Genomic DNA, 20,955 nt, shown 5'->3' on the forward strand with positions numbered 1-20,955 from the left:
GTAGTTCACTCAAATGGCCGCCAACGGCCTCAACAATCACGAATATGCAACAAGTTTCGACAATGATCAAACTTGTTGCTCGGAACCACCTTAGTGAGCATATCTGCCGGATTATCTTTCGTGTGGACTTTCATAATTTCCACATCGCCATCTTCAAGAACATCCTGAACGAAGTGATAACGAACGTCAATGTGCTTCGTTCTCGCATGAAAAACCTGATTCTTCGCCAAATAGATAGCACTCATGTTATCACAATGAATAGTGACGGACCTCTGCGATATACCAAGTTCCTCCAAAAGTCCTCGAAGCCAAATAGCCTCCTTCACAGCCTCCGTAACTGCCATATACTCTGCCTCCGTCGCCGGCGCACGGGTCAAAGTAAACACATACCCCGTCGTAGACCGGCGCTTATCCAAATCCCCGGCATAATTTGAATCAACATAGCCAATGCATAGCTGCCCACCTTTAGTGTCCCGCTCATAAACCAAACCAACATTGAGCGTACCTCTAATATACCTCAAAATCCATTTCACAGCGTCCCAATGACCCACTCCTGGATCGTGCATGTATCTCGAAACCATGCTCACCGCCTGTGACAAATCTGGTCTCGTACATACCATCGCGTACATCAAGCTCCCAACCGCACTCGCATATGGAATCTTCGACATCAACTCTCTATCTTCAACTGACTTCAGTGAAAGACCAGCTGAAAGCTTCAAATGGGCTCCCAATGGTACACTAACTGGCTTTGTATCCATGCTAACATGGAATCGCTGTAGAACCTTCTTCAAATAAACCACCTGTGTCAAACAAATTCTGCCCTTCTTCTTGTCTCTGTCGATCTCCATTCCCAAAATGCGTTTGGCCTTCTGCCCTTCTTCTTGTCTCTGTCGATCTCCATTCCCAAAATGCGTTTGGCCTCACCCAAGTCCTTCAACTCAAACTCATTTGAAAGTTGAACTTTCAACTCATCTATAGCTGACCTGGAAGTAGAGGCAACCAACATGTCATCGACATAAAGCAACAAATAAATGTACGCACCTCCTTTCAACTTACGAAAATATACGCAAGGATCAAACTGGCTCCGAGTGTATGAATGACCAATCATAAAACCATTGAATCGCCTATACCACTGTCGAGGAGACTGCTTCAAACCGTATAGCGATTTCTTCAGTTTGCAAACTAATTTTTCCCTCCCTGCAGATCGAAATCCCAATGGCTGAGTCATATATATTTCTTCATCAAGATCACCATGAAGAAATGTCGTCTTCACATCCAACTGATCTAAATCCAAACCATACTGTGCCACCAAAGCTAGCAGAATCCGAATCGAAGAGTGCTTCACCACCGGAGAGAAAACCTCATTATAGTCAATACCTTCCTCCTGTGCATAGCCCTTCGCAACCAACCTAGCTTTGAACCTCAATGTAGTGCCCTCAATGCCCTCCTTCTTCGTGTATACCCACTTGCAACCAATTGCCTTCCGCCCCTTTGGAAGCTCAACAAGCTCCCATGTATCGTTCTTATGAAGAGATTTCATCTCCTCCTGCATAGCCACCTGCCACGAATCAGCCTCCGAACTCTGCTCGGCCTCTCTGAATGTAGTAGGCACCATCTCATCGATACTCTCCACCGGAAGTGCATACGCAACTGTATCGGCATACCGTGCTGGCATCTGTATGTTTCTCCTCTGTCTCCAAACCGCAATAGAATCCTGAACCTGAGCCGTCGGTTCCTGATCCTGTACATTTGTACTCGTATCCTCCATGTCACCGTCGTGCTCGCCTGGTGTTACCTCAGTCGGCACCTGCATGGATACTGTACCATCTGGACAATATGGAGCTACATCGATCTTCACCACCTGCGATATCTCTTCCGTTGGGTCGCTCTCCACCTGATGAGAGCTGGGAAGCTTCAAGATAGAAGCCTCATCGAATGTGACATCCCTACTCAGCACAATCTTCTTATCCACTGGATCCCAAAGCTTGTATCCCTTGACACCACGCTTGAATCCTACAAATATGGCCTTCCTAGCTCGAGGTTCTAATTTATCAGTTCTAACATGATAATATGCAGGGCACCCAAATACCTTGAGCTGGTCATAGTCATGTGCTGGCTTTCCCGACCACATCTCCATAGGGGTTTTCCCCTCAATCGCAGATGAAGGCAGCCTATTAATGAGGTGGCTCGCATATGTAAGTGCCTCAGCCCAAAAGATCTTCTCCAAACCACTCTGCGACAATAAGCATCGGATCTTCTCCAGTAAAGACCGATTCAACCTCTCTGCCACCCCATTTTGCTGCGGTGTATGACTAACTGTGAAGTGTCTCTCTATGCCCTCGTCTCGACATAGCTGCTGAAAGGGGTCAGAAGTATACTCACCACCGTTGTCGGATCGCAACGTCTTGATCTTTCTCCCAGTCTGCAGTTCCAATCTCTTCTTCCACTCCACAAATAAATCTAGGACTTCACTCTTCTTCGTCATGGTGTACACCCAACAACGCCTAGAATAGTCATCTACAAAAGTGACGAACCAATGTCGACCACCAAGTGATGCGGTCTTGGTGGGATCCCAAACGTCTGTGTGCACGTAATCCAGGATGCCCCTCGTCTGATGAATGGCAGTCCCGAACTTCACCTTCGTCTTCTTGCCAAGAACACAGTGCTCACAGAACTCAATCTTCCCACTCTTGGCTCCCTTCAATAGCCCCTGCTTGCACAATGCCTGCAGTGACTTTTCACCTGTGTGCCCCAATCTATAGTGCCAAAGTCTGCTCATGTCCGCTTCTGAAATAGCCGAAGCAACCTGGCCAATCTCGGTGCTTCCCTTCAGATAATACAAATTCCGATTGCGGACTCCCCTCATCACCACCAATGATCCCTTAGTAACCTTCGCTACAGCGTTTTCGAAAGTCACCTTGAATCCCTTCGCCTCCAAAGCTCCAACTGAGATAAGATTTTTCTTCAGTTGAGGAACAAATCTCACCTCCTTCAACTCACGGACTACTCCATCGTGCATCCTAATCCGCACGGTACCTATCCCACAAACGCCACAGGATTGATCATTTCCCATGACAACAACGCCCCCGTCGACTTTCTCAAAAGATGCAAACCAGTCTCGCCTAGGGGTCACATGAAAGGTAGCGCCGGAATCAAGCATCCAATCTGATGCATCCACATGGTTCACCTCCGGAGTAATCAGTAGAGAAAAGCACGAATCATCGGAATCATCGCCTTTCGCAATGTTCACCTCATTGGCCTTCGGGCCCTTTTTCTTGCCATTCTCCTTCTCCTTGAGCTTCGGGCAGTCTCTCTTCCAATGTCCCTGCTCCTTGCAGAATGCACATTGGTTCTTTGTTAGTTGGTGACGGCCTCTAGACTTTGACCTCCCTCTGTTACCACCTTTCGGATATGGGCTTCTACCTCTCGTCGACAAGGCCTCTCCTGAAGTACTAGCGCGGGAAGTCTCCTTATCCTTCCTCCTCAAATCGTAGTTCGTCAATGCGTTAGTCACTTCACTATAGCTGATAGAAGATCTCCCGTTCAACAAAGTGAGCACGAAGGTATCATACTCCTCATCCGGTAAGGAGCCCAACAAAATAATCGCCTTGTACTCATCCGATATCTTCTCATCAACATTCGCCAAGTCCGACAACAACTTCGTATAGTTGTTCACATGAGCCGCAAGCGAGGTGCCTCTGGACATCTGGAATCTGAATAACCTACGCAGCAAGTGCAATCGGTTCTCAACACTCTTCGTAAGGTACTTATTGTTGAGAATTTCCCACATCTTCATTACATACGTCACCCCAATCACATCATATTTCAGCTCCTGTTCCAAACAGGACCTGATCACCCCACACGCGTTCCTATTCATCTTCTCCCATACCGCCTCTTCATATTTAGGTGGCCTCTCGTGGACCTTGATGGTGTCTTCCAAATTCTGAGCATTGAGCGCATCCTGTACGTCGCTCATCCACAAACCAAAGTTGATTTTACTGTCATACTTCACCACACTAATCTTAGTGTTCTGAAAACCAACTTGTATTGTACTCGCTATCGATTTGCTGCTTTCACATTCTTCTCCCATTACGAACTAACTCCAAATTGTAGAGAAAGAACAAATTTGATAGAAATTAGGAACCACCCAACTAAACCCTAGATCGGATTCCAAATAGATCTCCTATCCACACGAGGAAAGCGAAATCTCCAACGGCAACTCCTAATGCTATCTCCACCGAAGCCTAGAACTCCAAGAACCAAGCTTCCAACTGAATCTTCCTCTACCTAATCCAAAACACCCTAGATCTGAAATCTGGGCTCTGATACCACTTGTTGCGCGCAGCGAAAATTTCGGCAGCACTTCGGCAGCACAACAAGAGTTAGGTTGCAATAAGAATTCTTGTTTCTCAAAGGAAACAAGAACCAAAAGCCAGATATCTCATCAAAGTGAGATATCAGCTCTTCCTCTCGTCAGCTCTAGGACTGTGCGTCGAGGGAACCTAAAAGATATTATAAATCACACAAATAGCGATACAACCAATTTTACGTGGTTCGGCAAATTGCCTACGTCCACGGGGCAAGGAGGGGAGAGATCCACTAATAGAGGGAGAGAATACAACTAGGGTTTACAACCACTCACAATCTAAACCCTCAAACAAACTCTCAAATCCCTCACAAATATCTCTCTACAAAAGGATGCACAAAACCCTAAAAGAGACTACACAAAATCTCCTCAACTGCAGCCGCAAAAAATCACGCCCGCACTTGCACTGTAGTCGCACAACTCTTGCACCTTGCTCTCTCGCAGTCAGCCGCAAAAAACAAATCCCAAACCTCCTTTTTTTGCACCGAGCCGCAACAATCAAACAACCCTCCTTGCTACTAAACCCTATGAATTAATAGGTATATATAGGTGGTTATGTCTTCAAGTTCAGATACTGTTGTTTTCTCTTCTCGAATTGATGATCCTCAATCTCATCGTAAGGTGGTTATGTCTTCAAGTTCTCAATCTTCTGTAAGTAATTCTTTGAGTAAATCTTGGGCTGAAGAGGTTGAAGCTGCTGTCCCTCTTTCGTATCAACATCAGAACCTGATTTCTACTAGTAATATAGATAGATCTTTGTGTTCTGCATGGAATCTTGAAGTTCCAGTTCCTGATTCTATCCCTGTGAAAATGAATTTGTCTCCTGCTAATAATCTTGACGGATCTTTAAATTCTGCAAGGAATCTTGATAGATCAATAAATTCTACAAGGAATCTTGATGGCTCTATTAATTCTGCTAGGAATCTTGATGGATCAATTAATTCTGCAAGGATTCTTGAAGCTGACTCTGTTCTTGATTACATCCATATTAATGATAGTGTCTTAAATACCAGATCTGCTAAGGTTTCTCTTAATGAGGAAGTATTGAATTCTGCAAATAATATGGGGAATGTCCCTGTTCCATTAGATGTGACTGGTAATGCTAAAGCTCCTATTAATGAGAAATCCTCTGATGTGCCTAAGAGCTGGGCTAGTCTTTTTTCAGACAACAGGAAGATAGGAGCTGGGATGAATCTGAGTTTTGTGGCTCCAAACTCCAAAGAAGCTGTTATTTTTGATGAAGAAGAATGGAATGAGGGCAATGCTATTTGGCAGTTCTCTTTAATTGGACAAGTTTTAGGGTTAAATGTTAAATTCAAGGCCATGGAGAACTTTGTGCACAAAATTTGGGCTCGTTGGGTTATCCCTGAGATTTGTATCCTTAAACCAGGAGTTTTCCTCTTCAAATTCAAGAATCAGACTGAAATGGATGATATACTTGAGAATGGGCCGTGGTTTTTTGGTTCAAGGCCTTTTTTACTTAAGAAATGGTCTAATGAAGAGGGATTTGACAAAATAAATGACAGCATATATCCTTTATGGATTCAGTTTCCAGGTCTTAGACTAAATCTTTGGAACTCTAAAAGCCTAAGTAAAATAGCCAGTTTAATTGGCAGACCTGTTGCAACTGACAAGTTAACTGCTAGTAGGCAAAGATTGGCATATGCAAGGGTGCTTGTTGAAGTTCATATGCCTTCCACTCTACCTGATCACATTGTTATACAAGGTCCTAAGGGTATGATGATTAACCAAAGGGTTATCTATGAGTTCAAACCCAAATGGTGTGAAAACTGCAAGCTAGTTGGTCATGATACTATTATGTGCAGAAAAGTTCAAAAGAAGTGGGTACCTAAGCAAGGCATCAAGCCTGCAACTGATCCTCAAGCTGTTCAAGCCAAAGTATATCAGGAAGCTTTGAATATAAATTTGGATTCTGTGGGGGACAATTCTGTGCATGTTGTGCACCATAGGCCTGTGGATGTTTTGGATATGTGCAGGGGTACTGCGGACTCCGTGCATGCTGTACATGTGCAGGAGCAGCCTGCAGCTGAAATTTTTGCTCCTCCTCAAGATATTGATAAACTTCGTCAGGTAGCTTTGAATATAAATAAGGATACTGTGGGTGAGAGTTCTGTGCATGTTGTGCACCATAGGCCTGTGGATTTGAATATGTGCAGGGGTTCTGCTGGTAATGACTCTATGCATGCTGTGCATGTTCAAGAGCAGCAATCTATCTATGCTATGCACTTATCTGAAAATACACCACATAAATCTATGATTTTGTGCAATGAAGTGGATGGATTTGGAAACAATTTTGGGTTTTCTGGTCATAACCAGTTTAGACCTGGTGATTTTGCTATCTACAAGGGTAAAGGACTTATCCAAAGCAATATTAAAAAGAGCTTAAATACTGGAAACTCTTTTGCTCAACTAACAAACCTGGAGACAGATCCCTCTACTTTTGATGGGGGGGTGTTATAAACATATGAATTGGACCTTTTGGAATGTTAGAGGATTGAACAAATCCTCTAAACAGCATTTGGTTAAGCACCATTTGCAACATTACCATCTATCTTTCCTAGCTCTACTTGAGACCAAAATTAAGGCTGATAAAATCTCTGATGTAGCAAAGAGGATTTCTGGCAACTGGAAATGGTGTTCCAATGCAAGCAGTGCCAGTAAAGCAAGGATAATTTTACTTTGGGATCCAAAAATTCTGGAGGTTCTTACTGATAGCATATCTGACCAGCAGATCACCTGTAAAATTAAATCTTTGGATGGGAGAATTGACTGTGTTATTACCTCCATATATGGTCACAATCAAGTGGATAAAAGAAGAGAATTATGGATGGATCTCACTCATATTTGTCAGACAGTTGGTAACTCACCATGGTTGTTGAGTGGAGATTTTAATGCAATAATTGGAAATGAGGAAAAATTAGGAGGGGCTAATCTCTCAGAAGCTGATACCAGTGATTTCAGAGATTTCATTGATCTTTGTCACCTCTCTCACCTTAAAACTGAAGGTTGCTTCTATACATGGAGCAACAAACAAGATTCCCACTCTAGGATTTGGAGTAGACTGGACAGAGCCCTCATTAATGATGTTTGGCTGCATAAATATAATTCAAGTCATGTGGAATATCTGCTGCAAAACTTATCAGATCACTCCCCTGGATTAGTATCTATATATGATGAGTGTGTTAAAGGGAAGAAACCTTTTAGATTCTTTAAGATGTGGGCTAAGCACTCAGAATTTCTGCCTACTGTATCAAGAATCTGGCAAACAAAAATTAGGGGATATGCTATGTACTCTGTCTGTACCAAATTGAAGCTGCTGAAGAATGAGCTGAAAGATTTAAATAAAAGGCACTATAGTAACATCAGTGAGCAAGTACTTAGAGCTAAAGCAGCTCTTGATGATGCTCAAAGGAATCTCCACTCTGACCCCCTGAATCAAGCACTTATGGAGCAGGAAAAAAATTGTATTACCACATACAACAATTTGCTGGATTGTGAGCTTTCATTCTATCAACAAAAGGCTAGGATTTTGTGGAGTGTTCAAGGTGACAGATGCACTAGCTACTTCCATTCTGTAATCAAGTCCAAAAGACATCAGAATAGGATTCTGATGCTATATAACAGTGCAGGAGAAAAAATATCTGATGAAGAGGGAATTACATCTGAATTTATATCTTTCTATAAGAATCTTATGGGTACAAGCTCAGTCACTGCTCTGGTTGACAGAAATGTAATTAAAAAGGGCCCTTGTTTGAGTGAAGCTCAAGCTAGAATCCTATCTAATCCAGTAAACAGTGAGGAGATTAAGGAAGCAGTTTTTTCTATGTCTGATATTAAAGCTCCAGGACCAGATGGTTATGGTATATCCTTCTATAAATCAGCTTGGGGTATTGTTGGAGATGAAATCACACTGGCAATTAAGGATTTCTTCAAAACTGGGAAGCTTTTGGGGGTAATCAATTCCACAGCTATCTCTTTGATACCAAAGGTGCAATGTCCCAGAAATCCATCTGATTTCAGACCTATAGCTTGCTGCAACTGCTTATATAAAATCATCTCAAAAATCCTAGCTAATAGGATCAGGTCAGTGATTGGTTTTCTAGTTAATGAAGCCCAGAATGCTTTTGTCAAGGGAAGACAGATATCTAGCAATATTCTATTAGCTCATGAGCTTGCTAAGCATTATAACAGGAAGCACATATCTCCAAGAGCCATGCTTAATATAGACATAAAAAAGGCTTTTGACACCATAAACTGGGGTTTTCTCAAGGAGATGCTTATTGGTCTGGGTTTTCCTGATGCATACATAGGATGGATTATGGCATGTATTACATCCCCTAAGTATTCTATTGCTTTTAATGGTGCATTACATGGTTATTTCAAAGGTGAAAGGGGTCTTAGGCAAGGTGATCCTCTCTCTCCCTATCTCTTTATCCTGGGCATGGAATATCTCTCAAGAAGATTGGAGTTGTTAAAAGAGGACAGGAATTTTAATTTCCATCCCAAATGCAGGAAATTCCAAATCACCCACTTAATATTTGCTGATGACCTTCTCCTTTTTTCTAAAGGGGACTTATATTCAGTGAATAGGCTCTACCAATGCTTCAGTGATTTTTGTGCAGTCTCAGGTCTTAATGCAAATTTAAACAAATGCTCAATCTTTTATGGAGGGATTGATGATTCAGTTAAAGCTTCCATATTCAACAGTCTGGGATTTTCTGAGGGGTCAATGCCTATTAGATACCTTGGTGTTCCTCTTATTTGCAAAAGGCTATCATATACAGATTGTGCACCTCTTTTAAACAGAATATCAGATCAATTTCAATATTGCAGTCACAGGAAACTGTCATATGCAGGGAGGTTGCAAATTATCAAGAGCTCTATCTTAGGGATTCAAGTATTCTGGACCTCTAACTACATCTTGCCTGTAAGAGTGCTTAAAAAAGTTGATGAATTGTGCAGGAATTTTCTGTGGGGAAAATATGATCAATCTGTTAAAGTTGTCCCTTTGGTTGCTTGGGAGAGAGTTTGTCTGGACAAAAAGAAAGGTGGACTAGGGATTTTCTCTGCCACTATCTGGAACCTAGCCTCTGCTGTGAAACTCCTTTGGCATTTGCACACTAACAAAGAATCCTTATGGATCAAATGGGTGAAAAAATTTCAATGTTTGGCAGGTTCAAGCTAAAAGGGGTGACTCATGGATGTGGAAACAATTGTTGAAGGCTAGAGATAAAGCTGTGGAACTGTGTGGTAGCATTGACAACCTGAAACAGACAATAAAATCCAGTTCTAACAGTTCAAAAATTAAAATTGCTGAAATATATAGAGCTTTCTCCCCTGCAGCAAATCCTGTTCCATGGTATAACTTGGTCTGGGGAAATTTATCCTATCCAAAGCACTCTTTTATCTGTTGGCTTGCGGTAAATAACAAGTTACAAACACAGGACAGGTTACTAAGGAAAGGAATTGTGAATGCAAATCAATGTAAGTTGTGCACTGGTGCATGTTTAGAGAGCCGTGATCATCTATTTTTTGAGTGCTCCTTCTCCAAGGAAGTTTGGTATCAAATCATGGATTGGCTTCATTTCAAATGGAGATCATGCTCTTGGAATTCCCTCTTGAATTGGTATTGTACAAAGCTAATAAAGAAAGGCATTAAGCAAAATATCAAGAGATCTGCTATGTCAGCTAATATTTACCATCTATGGTGTGAACGCAACAGGAGGATTTTCCAACTGAAGTTTCAACCTGGGGAGAGTTTGGTTAAGAGAATCAAAGTCGATATCCTTACTATTTGCCTAAACTCTCCAAACATTGCGGGGGATTTGGCAGATTGGATCAGGTCTTTATAATTTGCTCTGTTTAGTATCCTGTGCTCATGACTGGTTGTGTTACAGATTGTGTTCAGGTCTATCTGGGGGCACTGCTGGCATTCTTGTTAGCCTGTTCAGACTTGGTGTAGGATCCTCAAATATTAAGAGTAGTGGATACTGCTATTGGGTTGCTGGACAGAGTTATAAATTGAAGCTGTGCACGGTTTCTTTTTGTATACAGTCTTTGTTTCTGTTTCTCATTTTTGTTGTTATAGCTAGGTCTGATTTCTAGCTATAGGTTGTTTTGATTTGTTATCTCATGTACATAATTCATGTTCTTGAGATTCTTGATGTACAAAACTCTTACATATTGGTGATGAATAAAATTTTTCATTTACCAAAAAAAAGGTATATATAGGTGATCAATAGGTGATCAATCGGGTGGGCCTTGCTTCACTTCACGCGGAAACGAAATTCCCACATGTGGTGGACCCCACAACATTACGTGTTCACAATGCAAGCATTCCACCGGTAAATGTCATCGATAAGTTGTCTCAATCTACATATGAAAACTTTAAAAACTCATTTCAATCTTTTTTTTTTAATTTGAACAATGTAAGGAATAACAAACAATTCGTTTAAACGTGTTGCCCGCCAATTTTATTAGAATATCTAATAATTTTATCTCGGCTCATTTTATCAAATAAAATAGTATCTTATTTTTATTTATTTATTTTCTTTATACAAAATTCAGACAAAACATGAAGGCTGAGACTCCGGTCACATCTCATCTTTTTATCTGAAAGGAGTTAAAAATGTTGCAAGTCGCACTATAATTCACTATCCAGCCTTTTAATTTAATTTAATTTAATTTGATTTCGGGAAAATGAACGGTTCTTCACGCTCGGCCACGACGACCGCCACCGCCCATGAACGCCATGCACGTGGTGGAGGGAATATACGTTCATAAACCCTAGGAAGGTGATATTTCCATGCACGTGACAACCCCAACAAAACTCAGCTCGTGTCAGGAGTAACTCATGTGCCGGTCATCGAGTGCTAGCTCTTTGTCCCAACTATGCACACAAGCGCACGCTTTACTCATAAAGAAAAGCACTCACACGTGCGTCTACAAGGAAAGAGATGTTGTGAAGTGATAGTTTGCTAATGAGAAGTCGAAGAAAGTTCAGAAAGAGACTAATATTTAAATTTTAAAGGATTCTTTTACATATAAGTCCTTATGTTTCTAAGAAATGGCATACTCCTCTCGTTCTTCGCGCGTGGCGTGTGTAGTAATAATTTTGTGAGATGGTGAACTCAAATCTTATCGGGAGCTAGACTAATCGACTCATCAAATTCATAATCGGCATTGTACATCTTGTTTAACACATTATTAAATGTATATGATAAAATTTTCACATAATTTGAAGTCTTCTAGAATACAAATCAGACTAGTTTGATATGTTGATTTTTCAAGCATTTTAATAGTCGTACCTTCTACCTATCCTTCTACACATAACTCAAACAATGATTAAATTTTTTAAAATAATATAGATGATGATGAGTGCAAATTATGATGCGCGGTGCTGATCATCATTTCGAGTAGCCTATTAGGCTAGCTCATGATAAGAATTCGAGCTCACGTCATTTTATGGCATTTTCATATATATATAAATGTATATATATATATATATAGTACGGTAGTGATATATCAGAGAGAGAGAGAGAGTAGAGAAGATGAAGTATGGCTTGGTAGTGAGGTGATATTAATCCCTCCAACTCATGTCAATGGTTGTACTCTCATAACTCCTTAAGGCACATGTAAATGTGATCCCATTTGAATGAGTGGGTAGGGGATTATGTCACCGTGCACATAACCGAAGCACAAATATTTGTGTTAGGTACGCCAAGCATACCCAATGTTTTCTCATATATATATATATAGTATAGTATATATCATATATAGATATATAGTATATAGTATATATATACTATGATATACTATATTATATATATATAATATACGATAAGAGAGCAGAGAGAGAGAGAGAGAGAGAGAGAGAGAGAAAGAGAGAGAAACATGGAGAACATTGGTACCAAGTTTCTCCATTAAACTTTGTTGTAACGTGCCCAGATCTGACCCCTACATCACGCCTCGAAGATAGAGCCTCAATCACTATTCACCTACTTTAAAAAAGATGTTCCATCTTCGAGGCGTGATGTAGGGGACAGATTTGACCACATCACTACCAAGTTCAATAAAAGAACAATATGAGCCACTAGATTTCAATCAATGGCTAAGATCATTGATAGGTTAATTAATTAAGAGAATAGTGGGCCCGAATTTCTTAAATCTTTCTGGCGATAATTGCGGGCACAGATTTTCCTTCCCTACTTTGCTTCGTCTGACCCCCCTTCCTTCTTCCTCTCCTCAGATGCTTCTAACATTGCATCGTAGTATCCATCAGTTTTCAATCATGGGATCGACAAAGCCTTCGGCTTGATTGGAAGAATACTTAGAGCAAGTGCAAACACTCCAGTTCCGAAATCACTGTTAGTTGTCCGCCCTTAATTCCTTGTTGAGAATACGTAAAGATCAAGATTTTTATCAACAAATGGGTTTCTTTTTTTAGGACTTTGACGCTGCTATCTAGTTGAAGGTTTTCAACAAGTTTGGACTGTCTGAGTTAACATCTCGCGTTGATCAATTGCTGGTGTCGAAGAGTCCAGACTTGCTTTTAGGGACTGTTTGGTTCGTTTTTTAACTCGGTGGAAAAGTTTTACACCGCCTCCACATCAGATTTTTCGTGGCCACGTAGGATATAAGCTTTCCGTCGGGTTTTTTTCCCATCTTTAGTTCGCTAGAGTTGAAGAAGGAAAACTCGGTAAAAATCGCCGCCACATCAGATTTTTTTCTCTCCCCCAATTCCTTCCTCAACCTCGTGAAATCGACGAAAACTGCAGCCACGTCAGTTTTTTACCATATAAACAAAAGTTTTTCCTTTTTTCCATGCGAACCAAACACAAAAAAAATAAATACATTGGTTTCCCACCATTTTTTTTTTTTTTTGCGCGAACCAAAGCGAAATAATCTATTTCTTAGAAAGGTTTAAAAAACTCAAAACTTGTGTTTTTTTATATGAAAATGTATTTCCCTATATCTAGGAAACGAACCAAACAGCCCCTCAGCATATATGTACACACACTATAATTATTCCTTCTTTTGTGACAATTGACGAAATTAATCATCAAATTTAGATAATTCATGCGTAATTTAAATTAGTTTTGCTTATAGAAGTATAGAGCAAAGGCTGTTCACAATTATAATCTCAATCGATTTAAAAAAAAAACACGCACGTCCCTTTAATACACCCGCTTTATATGACCATATTCTCGTTAAATGTTTTTAGATGAAAATCAAAAATAAATTTCCGTGTAGTTGAATTAGGGGAGACATAAATCTTTATATTATGTGGATGCTTTAGGAATTAAGACTAATGTCGTCTGACTCAAAAGGACACGACCGTCATTTGGGCCAGCCAATTAAGTCAAAAGCTACACTTTTTCTTTTCAAATCAATTTGGAGACTACGTAAAAAGTTGCGGGAGAGATAAAATAAGACTCTAGCCTTCGTGCATGGCGTAGGCAGGGTTTGCATATCAACAAAATTGGAACTTGTAGTCGCAAATTACTTTGAATATAAAAAAAAGCATGACAAAACTTCAAGGTAATGCTAGGATAAATTACAGATTTCCTGGAACTGAAGGAACCAAGAAACTCTTTTCCGAATAGAGTTTTCAAATTTCATGATTTCTCATTCACGCTTGGATGACCCCCCAATTCATCCATGAATGACCTCCTTACGTTTTATAATTGATTTTCAAAAAAAAAAAAAAAATCTTGCAAGTTGCAACCAAACACACCCTTACAAGCTCTAATTTCTTTCGTCAAAAATAATTGTTTTCACATCTTGCAAGTTGCAACCAAACACACCCTTACAAGCTCTAATTTCTTTCGTCAAAAATAATTGTTTTCAAACGGATCTTGCAGGATATGACAAGACCCTTACAAGCTCTAATTTCTTTCGTCAAAAATAATTGTTTTCAAACGGATCTTGCAGGATATGACAAGGCAAAATTTCAGCAAAGATTAGTCTTATGGGGTAAAAAAAATGAACTTTGGCAATACAAAACATTACCATCAATATTGAGGCATAATATGAAACCTGTTATAAAGGAGTTGCCCCACTAGACTACTACTCCCAAATTCCTTAACCTCCCGTCAATTATTTAAAAAAATAATAAGAAAAAAAAATATGCAGAAGCCAGAAGCATAATATACCTTTTGCAAAGTAAGCTGCACAAATTGTTTCGGACAATCAGAAGTTAGAAAGAAAACCGTAGACACATTAATATATGTAAATTTAAACTTCTCTTGAAGAGAGAATCTGACACAAATAGTACCTGTTGGCTACATTTGCAGAGCCTAGCAAAATTTCCAAAACTATATGGGTAATTATGCTAGCATAAAATTAATGCATCACGACATAATCACTTGATTTAAATATTAGCAACTATATAATGGATAAATGACAAAATGAAGGATCACAACATACCAAGAAATCCTTTTTTTAGAAGAAAAGAGGAAAGGTTACCTGATTAGTGATAGGGGTCAGTACTTCGAAACTGGAATCCTTAAACCAGAAATGAACCATAGAGATTACCATCCTTGATATTTTTCAGCTGGGGAATTTTGCTAGCAGTAACTTCTCTTATTGCTTCCTAAAGATGTTTATGTGAACCAAATCCTGTACATTAGAGCTGGTAAGCAGTTTCAAGAAATAAGATTCAAAGAAAAGCTTACACTTAATTATAATAACTTTAAACAAAATTAATTACTTGCCCTTACCTGAATATACCAAACAGTTTTTCAAATAGAGCATGGAGAGCATATCTTACTTATAAAATCATGAGTATGAAATTAATTTCATCAAGAAATTTACAAGCATTGAATGTATAGGCAAGAAGTGGTCCAAAATTTTTTATTCAACCCTATCGATATTTTAACTACAGAATAACAATGTAAAACTTTCATTTTCGTTCATTCTACATTCAACAACAAAAAGAGTTCCTCGCCGTTTGATATTGATAGGAGAAACAATTTAAGATGTACACAACAAAAATCAAAACCACATATTCAGAAATAATAACAATTACATGAATTTCTTATCAGAGACCTGAAAAGGAAGCATCAAAGGTGTGGGTTGGCAATTTAGTTCCTAGATTAGTTTGTTTAAGAAAATCTATGAGAACTTGTTGGGACACTACAAACTACAAAATTTTCAAGTCCCAAAAACTGCACACCTAAGTAATTGCAGATAAAACCACCCTCTACATGTTAGCCATGTCAAAGCCCAAGGCAATTAGTGTCCCAATGTGACCCCAAAAAAAGCCAATAACCCCTCTCCCCCTCGAATAAGGCTAGAAACAAGGAATCAAAGCTCCTCGGGCAAAAACCCCAGTCACTTGTATTTGTTTAGGTTGCTGAAGCTCTCAGGCCAAGGTGATGGCTTGGCCCCCTTACTAGTAAAAGGGTGAAGGATGGGAAACACTAAAAACCAGCACCCACGTTCTCCCTCTATCTTTCTCCCTTTATTTATTCAAACAAACCCCCCCTTGACAAAATGTAGTCTAGCCCCCCGAGGCCTTATTATATTCCCCCATGCTCCATAAATACTCTTCAAGCTCCATGTCTCTCTCCATCTCTCACTCGTTCCAGTCACAGTTTTCTTGTTTGTTCCTCTTAAATCCTAGACATCAAAGCTTATGTGATCATGGTATGTGTTTCAAAAACTTTAGATATCTCCATTCCAGAGGATGAACCTCAATTGGGTCTCAATGATTTTCCCGCTAATGCAGGGAATTAGGAAGCCAGCATGGTTAGAGGCTCTGGACACTCAGAAGTTCTTCATTGCTTGTTCCTTCCATGAGAATTTGAAGAAAAATGAGAAGAACATCTGTTGCTTGGATTGCTGCATTAGCATCTGCCCCCACTGTGTGCCAACTCACAGATACCATAGGCTAGTGCAGGTGAGACGATATGTTTATCATGATGTTGTGAGATTAGAAGACCTCGAGAAGCTCATTGACTGTTCTAATGTTCAGGTTAGTTTTGGTCATGGACAAAATTTTGAACTTATTCCAGTATAAAAGATTATATTATCCTGCTTAAAATAATTTCTCTTTTATGCAGTCATATACAATTAACAGCTCCAAGGTGGTCTTTCTTAAGAAACGTCCTCAGAGCAGGCAATTCAAGGGGTCAGGGAACATTTGTACCTCTTGTGAAAGGAGCCTTCAGGAGCCTTATGTTCATTGCTCCTTGGGGTGTAAGGTAATGAGTAATACGGTTTCAATTGTGTGTTTAGATGCAGTTTTATCCTACTAATGAGATATATCCTGAGTGTATGAAGTAGAGCACAGAGTACTTCATACTTATTCTTTACTCTATTATCTGCATACTACAGATATCATACAACGTAGTACATAAAATACTGCCTACATACTCTAGATATCCATAACTGGAGAAGGTAAACACAGCTCGTGCCAGTTTCTTCACCTCTGGAGCGATGGTACGTCCTAGTGGAGCCAAATATCCCACACCTCGCGATTGTACTTAACTGCACAATCATATAACAATTTAATCATGCACCACTTATATGCAAGAAAACCTCCAGTTCTTTAAATAGAATATCACCCGCTAAGAAATTTTCGCTAGGAATTCACAAAGAAAAAACTAACCTAATTTCCCAAAGAAAATCCAACCCATGGTTTTAGGATCAGTCACACAATGAAGGAAACATCAAAACACCTCTAAAGACTCTTTCCTCTTAATACACTATGAGTATTTCGAGTAAATTATCCAAGTGACCAAACTTTTGTTCCTTTTAGGTGGATTATCTATTGAGGCACAAAAAGGACATCTCCCCGTACCTGAAGACATGCGAGTCTCTACAATTGAGCCCAGATTTCTTCATCCCTAATGATGCATACAGTGGAGATGATGAGGCCAATGAGACAACTCATTCAACCATTGTAGAAGGCGATGAGCCTCTGGGCTCATCAGACTCAGAGAATTTCAGCATGCCATGCACTGGGTTCACGCGCAAGAAGCGGAGTGGGCTCTACTTCTTTGCAAGGTCAACGAGCAGTGTTTCTGATGAGGACATGGCCACAAACATGAGCAGAAGGAAAGGCAAACCACATAGATCTCCTTTGTGTTAGGCTGATAATCTTGACCGCTCCTTTGTCCCCCTCCCTATTAAAGTATCAGGGTTATTGGATTTTTTGACTTAATGGTTCTCTTTTCCAACCTTTTGATGTACATTTTTCTGAGAATTCCCTAGTCAATTCTTCAACTTAGTCATGACTGAGGGATTCTTGTTCATCATGCAGCAAATAAAATCTTGGTGTGCATTTCTCAGAATAAAAGTAGCCTTTTTTCACCTGGAAAATACTAATGATAGCAAATAAACTTCAGTGGTTTTCAAGCAATTTGATATTACAGAAATTGCTGAGTAAACAAAAATTTGATAAAGTTGATGATTCTAGAGTAAATAATATATGAACGTGAACGTGATGAAGTATACAATTGCACAATGATGTTCTCAAAGTTAATCTAATTGAAATAAACTGACAGCTTATCCAGAGAGTTAATAAGCAGACAGAAGCTTTCAACAACATAAACAAACCTTTATAAGTCAGTTGATTTTCCAATAAATTTAAGTATTTACGCTATGGACCATACCATATATCTTTAGCACGTCTGTCATCCTGGTCTGCAACTGTTTATCCCCAGAATACCAGATCTAATAAATCACGGTAAAAAAGTTAAGGTTCTCAGAGTAAATAATATACAATGGTGAAGAGGACATAGTTAAGTGGCAGTAATATGCTCTGTAAGTTCATCCAATTTAAGTAAATTTGTGGCAGATCATTTAAGTAAATTTGTGGCGGATCAAATGAATTTATAATTGAAAGAAATTTCAGAATCTCAATGAAATTCATTGACGACAATGATAAAGTTTCATTATTTAGAATGAGGGAACAAAATTTATGTGCAGCCTTTTTTAAGACCGTGCACTTCCTCAACAAAGGCAATAGAATAAACTGATGTGGCCCATTATGTTTGCCAATTGAATCAACTAGCAGGAAGCAATATTGAAATTTATAAAAATATATGCCACTAGTTGATGTTTCCACCAGCAAGAAAAACTTAAATACAACTATGCAATGGACCTTTTTATTGAACTTCTTTGTTATCTTAGCACCTCTTTCATACCATTATGTACCAAAGGAAGCTGAATTAATGATTCACGGTAAGCAGACCCTTGATTTAGAAAACATTCAATTAAACTAAGAAATATTTCTCACAATCATGTATCAGTATCACAGTGTTTACCCTGTGAAGTTGCGAGCCAGTGCCCAGAATCTTTTACTTAATAAGGTCAGTATTTTAATCCATACATGATAGAGAAACCAAACCAACCATTTTAGTTCATATAGACAATGCTTCGTCAGTATTGGTTGTTAATTACTAGTTTACAGGAGAGTGCAAGGGACGACGACCTCAAATACTAAAGGTATCATGTTCTGTTACCACTCTATAAACTTGAAAAGGTAATAAACTGGAAGTACTACAAGCTAATGAGCAAAGGCTTAGTCAGATCATCTCGAGATTAGGACATGAAATCAATTGTTTTCTTCTTTCAAAAACTTTGGGAACAGAGAGAGAGAGAGAGAGAGAGAGAGAGAGAGAGAGAGAAACGAGGGCATGATCTGTCTTGTGCCTTGTGATCATATGATTTGGGGCAGCAACTCACAGCTGGAAAGCTTTGGGAGGAGCACTCATAAGCGTCGGGGTTATGGTTTTATTATATCTAAACTAGTGCTGTTGGATCCTTAAATCATTGTCACCCTCATATGACAAGGATCCAAAAACAATTGAAGGGAGTGCCTGTCTTTGACTTTGACTGGAAACACACTCTTTGTTATGTTGAACTGTGGCACAAATTGCCATTATAAAGGTAATCAGCATTTGTTACAATGTAAAAGATTATTGTAATGACTAATATTAGTTATTATCGCATACATTTGCACATAGATGGAATTCTAAATTAAATCCTGTCATGCCTCAAAGCGAGGTGGTCACCACCACCTCAAGAGAATTGCAAGAGCAGCCCCTAGAACAAAATCTGCATCTGCAGAAGATAAAATTCTGCAGAAGTATGTAAGCACAAAGGCCAAAATTATTCTTTAATTTTCAAATGATAATAACAAATTTCATAAAAGGTGAAGATAGTAAGTCCTATTAAGCAAAGATATAGTAAGTCCTATCAACCAAAGAGGAAATTTATTAAGTGAAAGTGATGGAAAGTCCCACTGACCAGAATAAGTGGGATCCAAGCAAGTATACTTCACATCTGCCAGTTAATTAAACTTTAAAACACCCTGCCTAATCTAAAAAATGTGAGAGGTAGTAATAAGATGGGGCACTTTGCCTACGTAGCCAACTTATGAGAATGGTTTGGAGGGCAATACAGGTCCCACAAACAAGAATACAACATCTACCATTCAGCTCTATAAAGGGATATATCCTTGTTTTATTTGCAATTTTGCTGCCTCAAATTATGTTCCTATTAGGTCTAGCGTAGTCCTTGTGCACATCATACATGTCCAAACTTTTTCAATCCATTGCCATAAGTTATTCTCAATTCAAGCAATCTCTCACTCTATCTGACTCACTCGCTTCTTATCCTACCTTTTAGAATATTGTGGCTCATTTATCTCACCATTCTCATCTCAGCAATGTCCGTTTTTAGAAATATTATTTCTTTTGGACAACATGCTAGTCCTTCAGAAATCAGAATACTGAAACCACAAGTTCCCTCTTTTGAAGTTTCCCTTCCAGACCAGTGGACTATCCTTACCTTTCTAAACCTTCATTAGTCAAACGTGTAAGCTGTGACATAAAAGAGAAAGTATAGCTCGCTCAGAAGTCAGAAAAGACAAGAAAAAGTATTTTAAAAAATAAAATATGGCATGATTTGCGGGGCCAACCCTCTTTTCATGGAAAGAGAGGACCAATGTGAAAGCAACTTACCTTCCAGAAATATTCTGAAAGTGTTCCACTTTATTCCTCAACCCAGTGTCCACCTTAAGAAGATCACGGAACAATATGCAGTTGTTTCCATTGGTGGTCTGTGACAAAAGGTAGATCACAATACGACGAGTGTTAGAATAACGCAAATGAAGGAAAATCCAGATTGCATTTGATCACCTAAAAGTTGAATTGAAATAGTACTAAAAACAAAAAAGATACATTGCCTTTACTTCTCACGTTTATGCTTTAATTCTCCATTCAGTAACCAAGCAAGCAGAGGCATATGGAAAGCCTAGTTTCCTCTTTTCCCTCCTGGTCTTTCATAACTTAACATAGGATCAGTGAGTATAAATACACTTCTATGCAGTATAGGATGATATGCAATCATTGTTTTGTGACTGGATGTATCAAAAAGTGGCTGTTCCCTCATCAGCAACATGTTTTGGGTAAATAATTCTAATTGGTGCACTCAGTAACACAAGCCATGCAAATGGTAGCTAGTTGGTTTTGCCTCTCTCCACCAACTGAGCTTACAAACCTCAGACTCGAGCTCTTGAAACCATAGGCATTTTACTATAACTTCTTTATAAAAAG

The 20,955-nt window shown here is 39.3% G+C and overlaps 1 protein-coding gene across 2 annotated transcripts; it reads left to right on the forward strand.

Moving 5' to 3' along the window:
* LOC109841178 lies at positions 15,066–20,948 on the forward strand. 2 transcript variants are annotated; one of them, XM_020410067.1, is made up of 4 exons: positions 15,068–16,036; positions 16,119–16,364; positions 16,453–16,593; positions 17,151–20,948. In XM_020410067.1, exons 1-4 carry the CDS (start codon positions 16,034–16,036, stop codon positions 17,481–17,483), a joined length of 723 nt encoding a protein of 240 aa, XP_020265656.1. In that variant the 5' UTR covers positions 15,068–16,033; the 3' UTR covers positions 17,484–20,948. The 2 variants fall into 2 exon arrangements, with proteins under 2 accessions (XP_020265655.1, XP_020265656.1); XM_020410066.1 differs by having other exon boundaries at positions 15,066–16,364.

Source organism: Asparagus officinalis, chromosome 5 (assembly GCF_001876935.1).
Source record: "Asparagus officinalis chromosome 5, Aspof.V1, whole genome shotgun sequence".
Classification (NCBI taxonomy): Eukaryota; Viridiplantae; Streptophyta; class Magnoliopsida; order Asparagales; family Asparagaceae; genus Asparagus; species Asparagus officinalis.

Bases quoted from the DNA above. Each gene is read 5' to 3' on its own strand.
- LOC109841178 (XM_020410066.1), top strand. From the start codon at position 16,077: ATGAACCTCAATTGGGTCTCAATGATTTTCCCGCTAATGCAGGGAATT. The intron at 16,365-16,452 runs GTTAGTTTTGGT...TCTTTTATGCAG, and splicing joins TTGACTGTTCTAATGTTCAG to TCATATACAATTAACAGCTC. The intron at 16,594-17,150 runs GTAATGAGTAAT...TGTTCCTTTTAG, and splicing joins ATTGCTCCTTGGGGTGTAAG to GTGGATTATCTATTGAGGCA.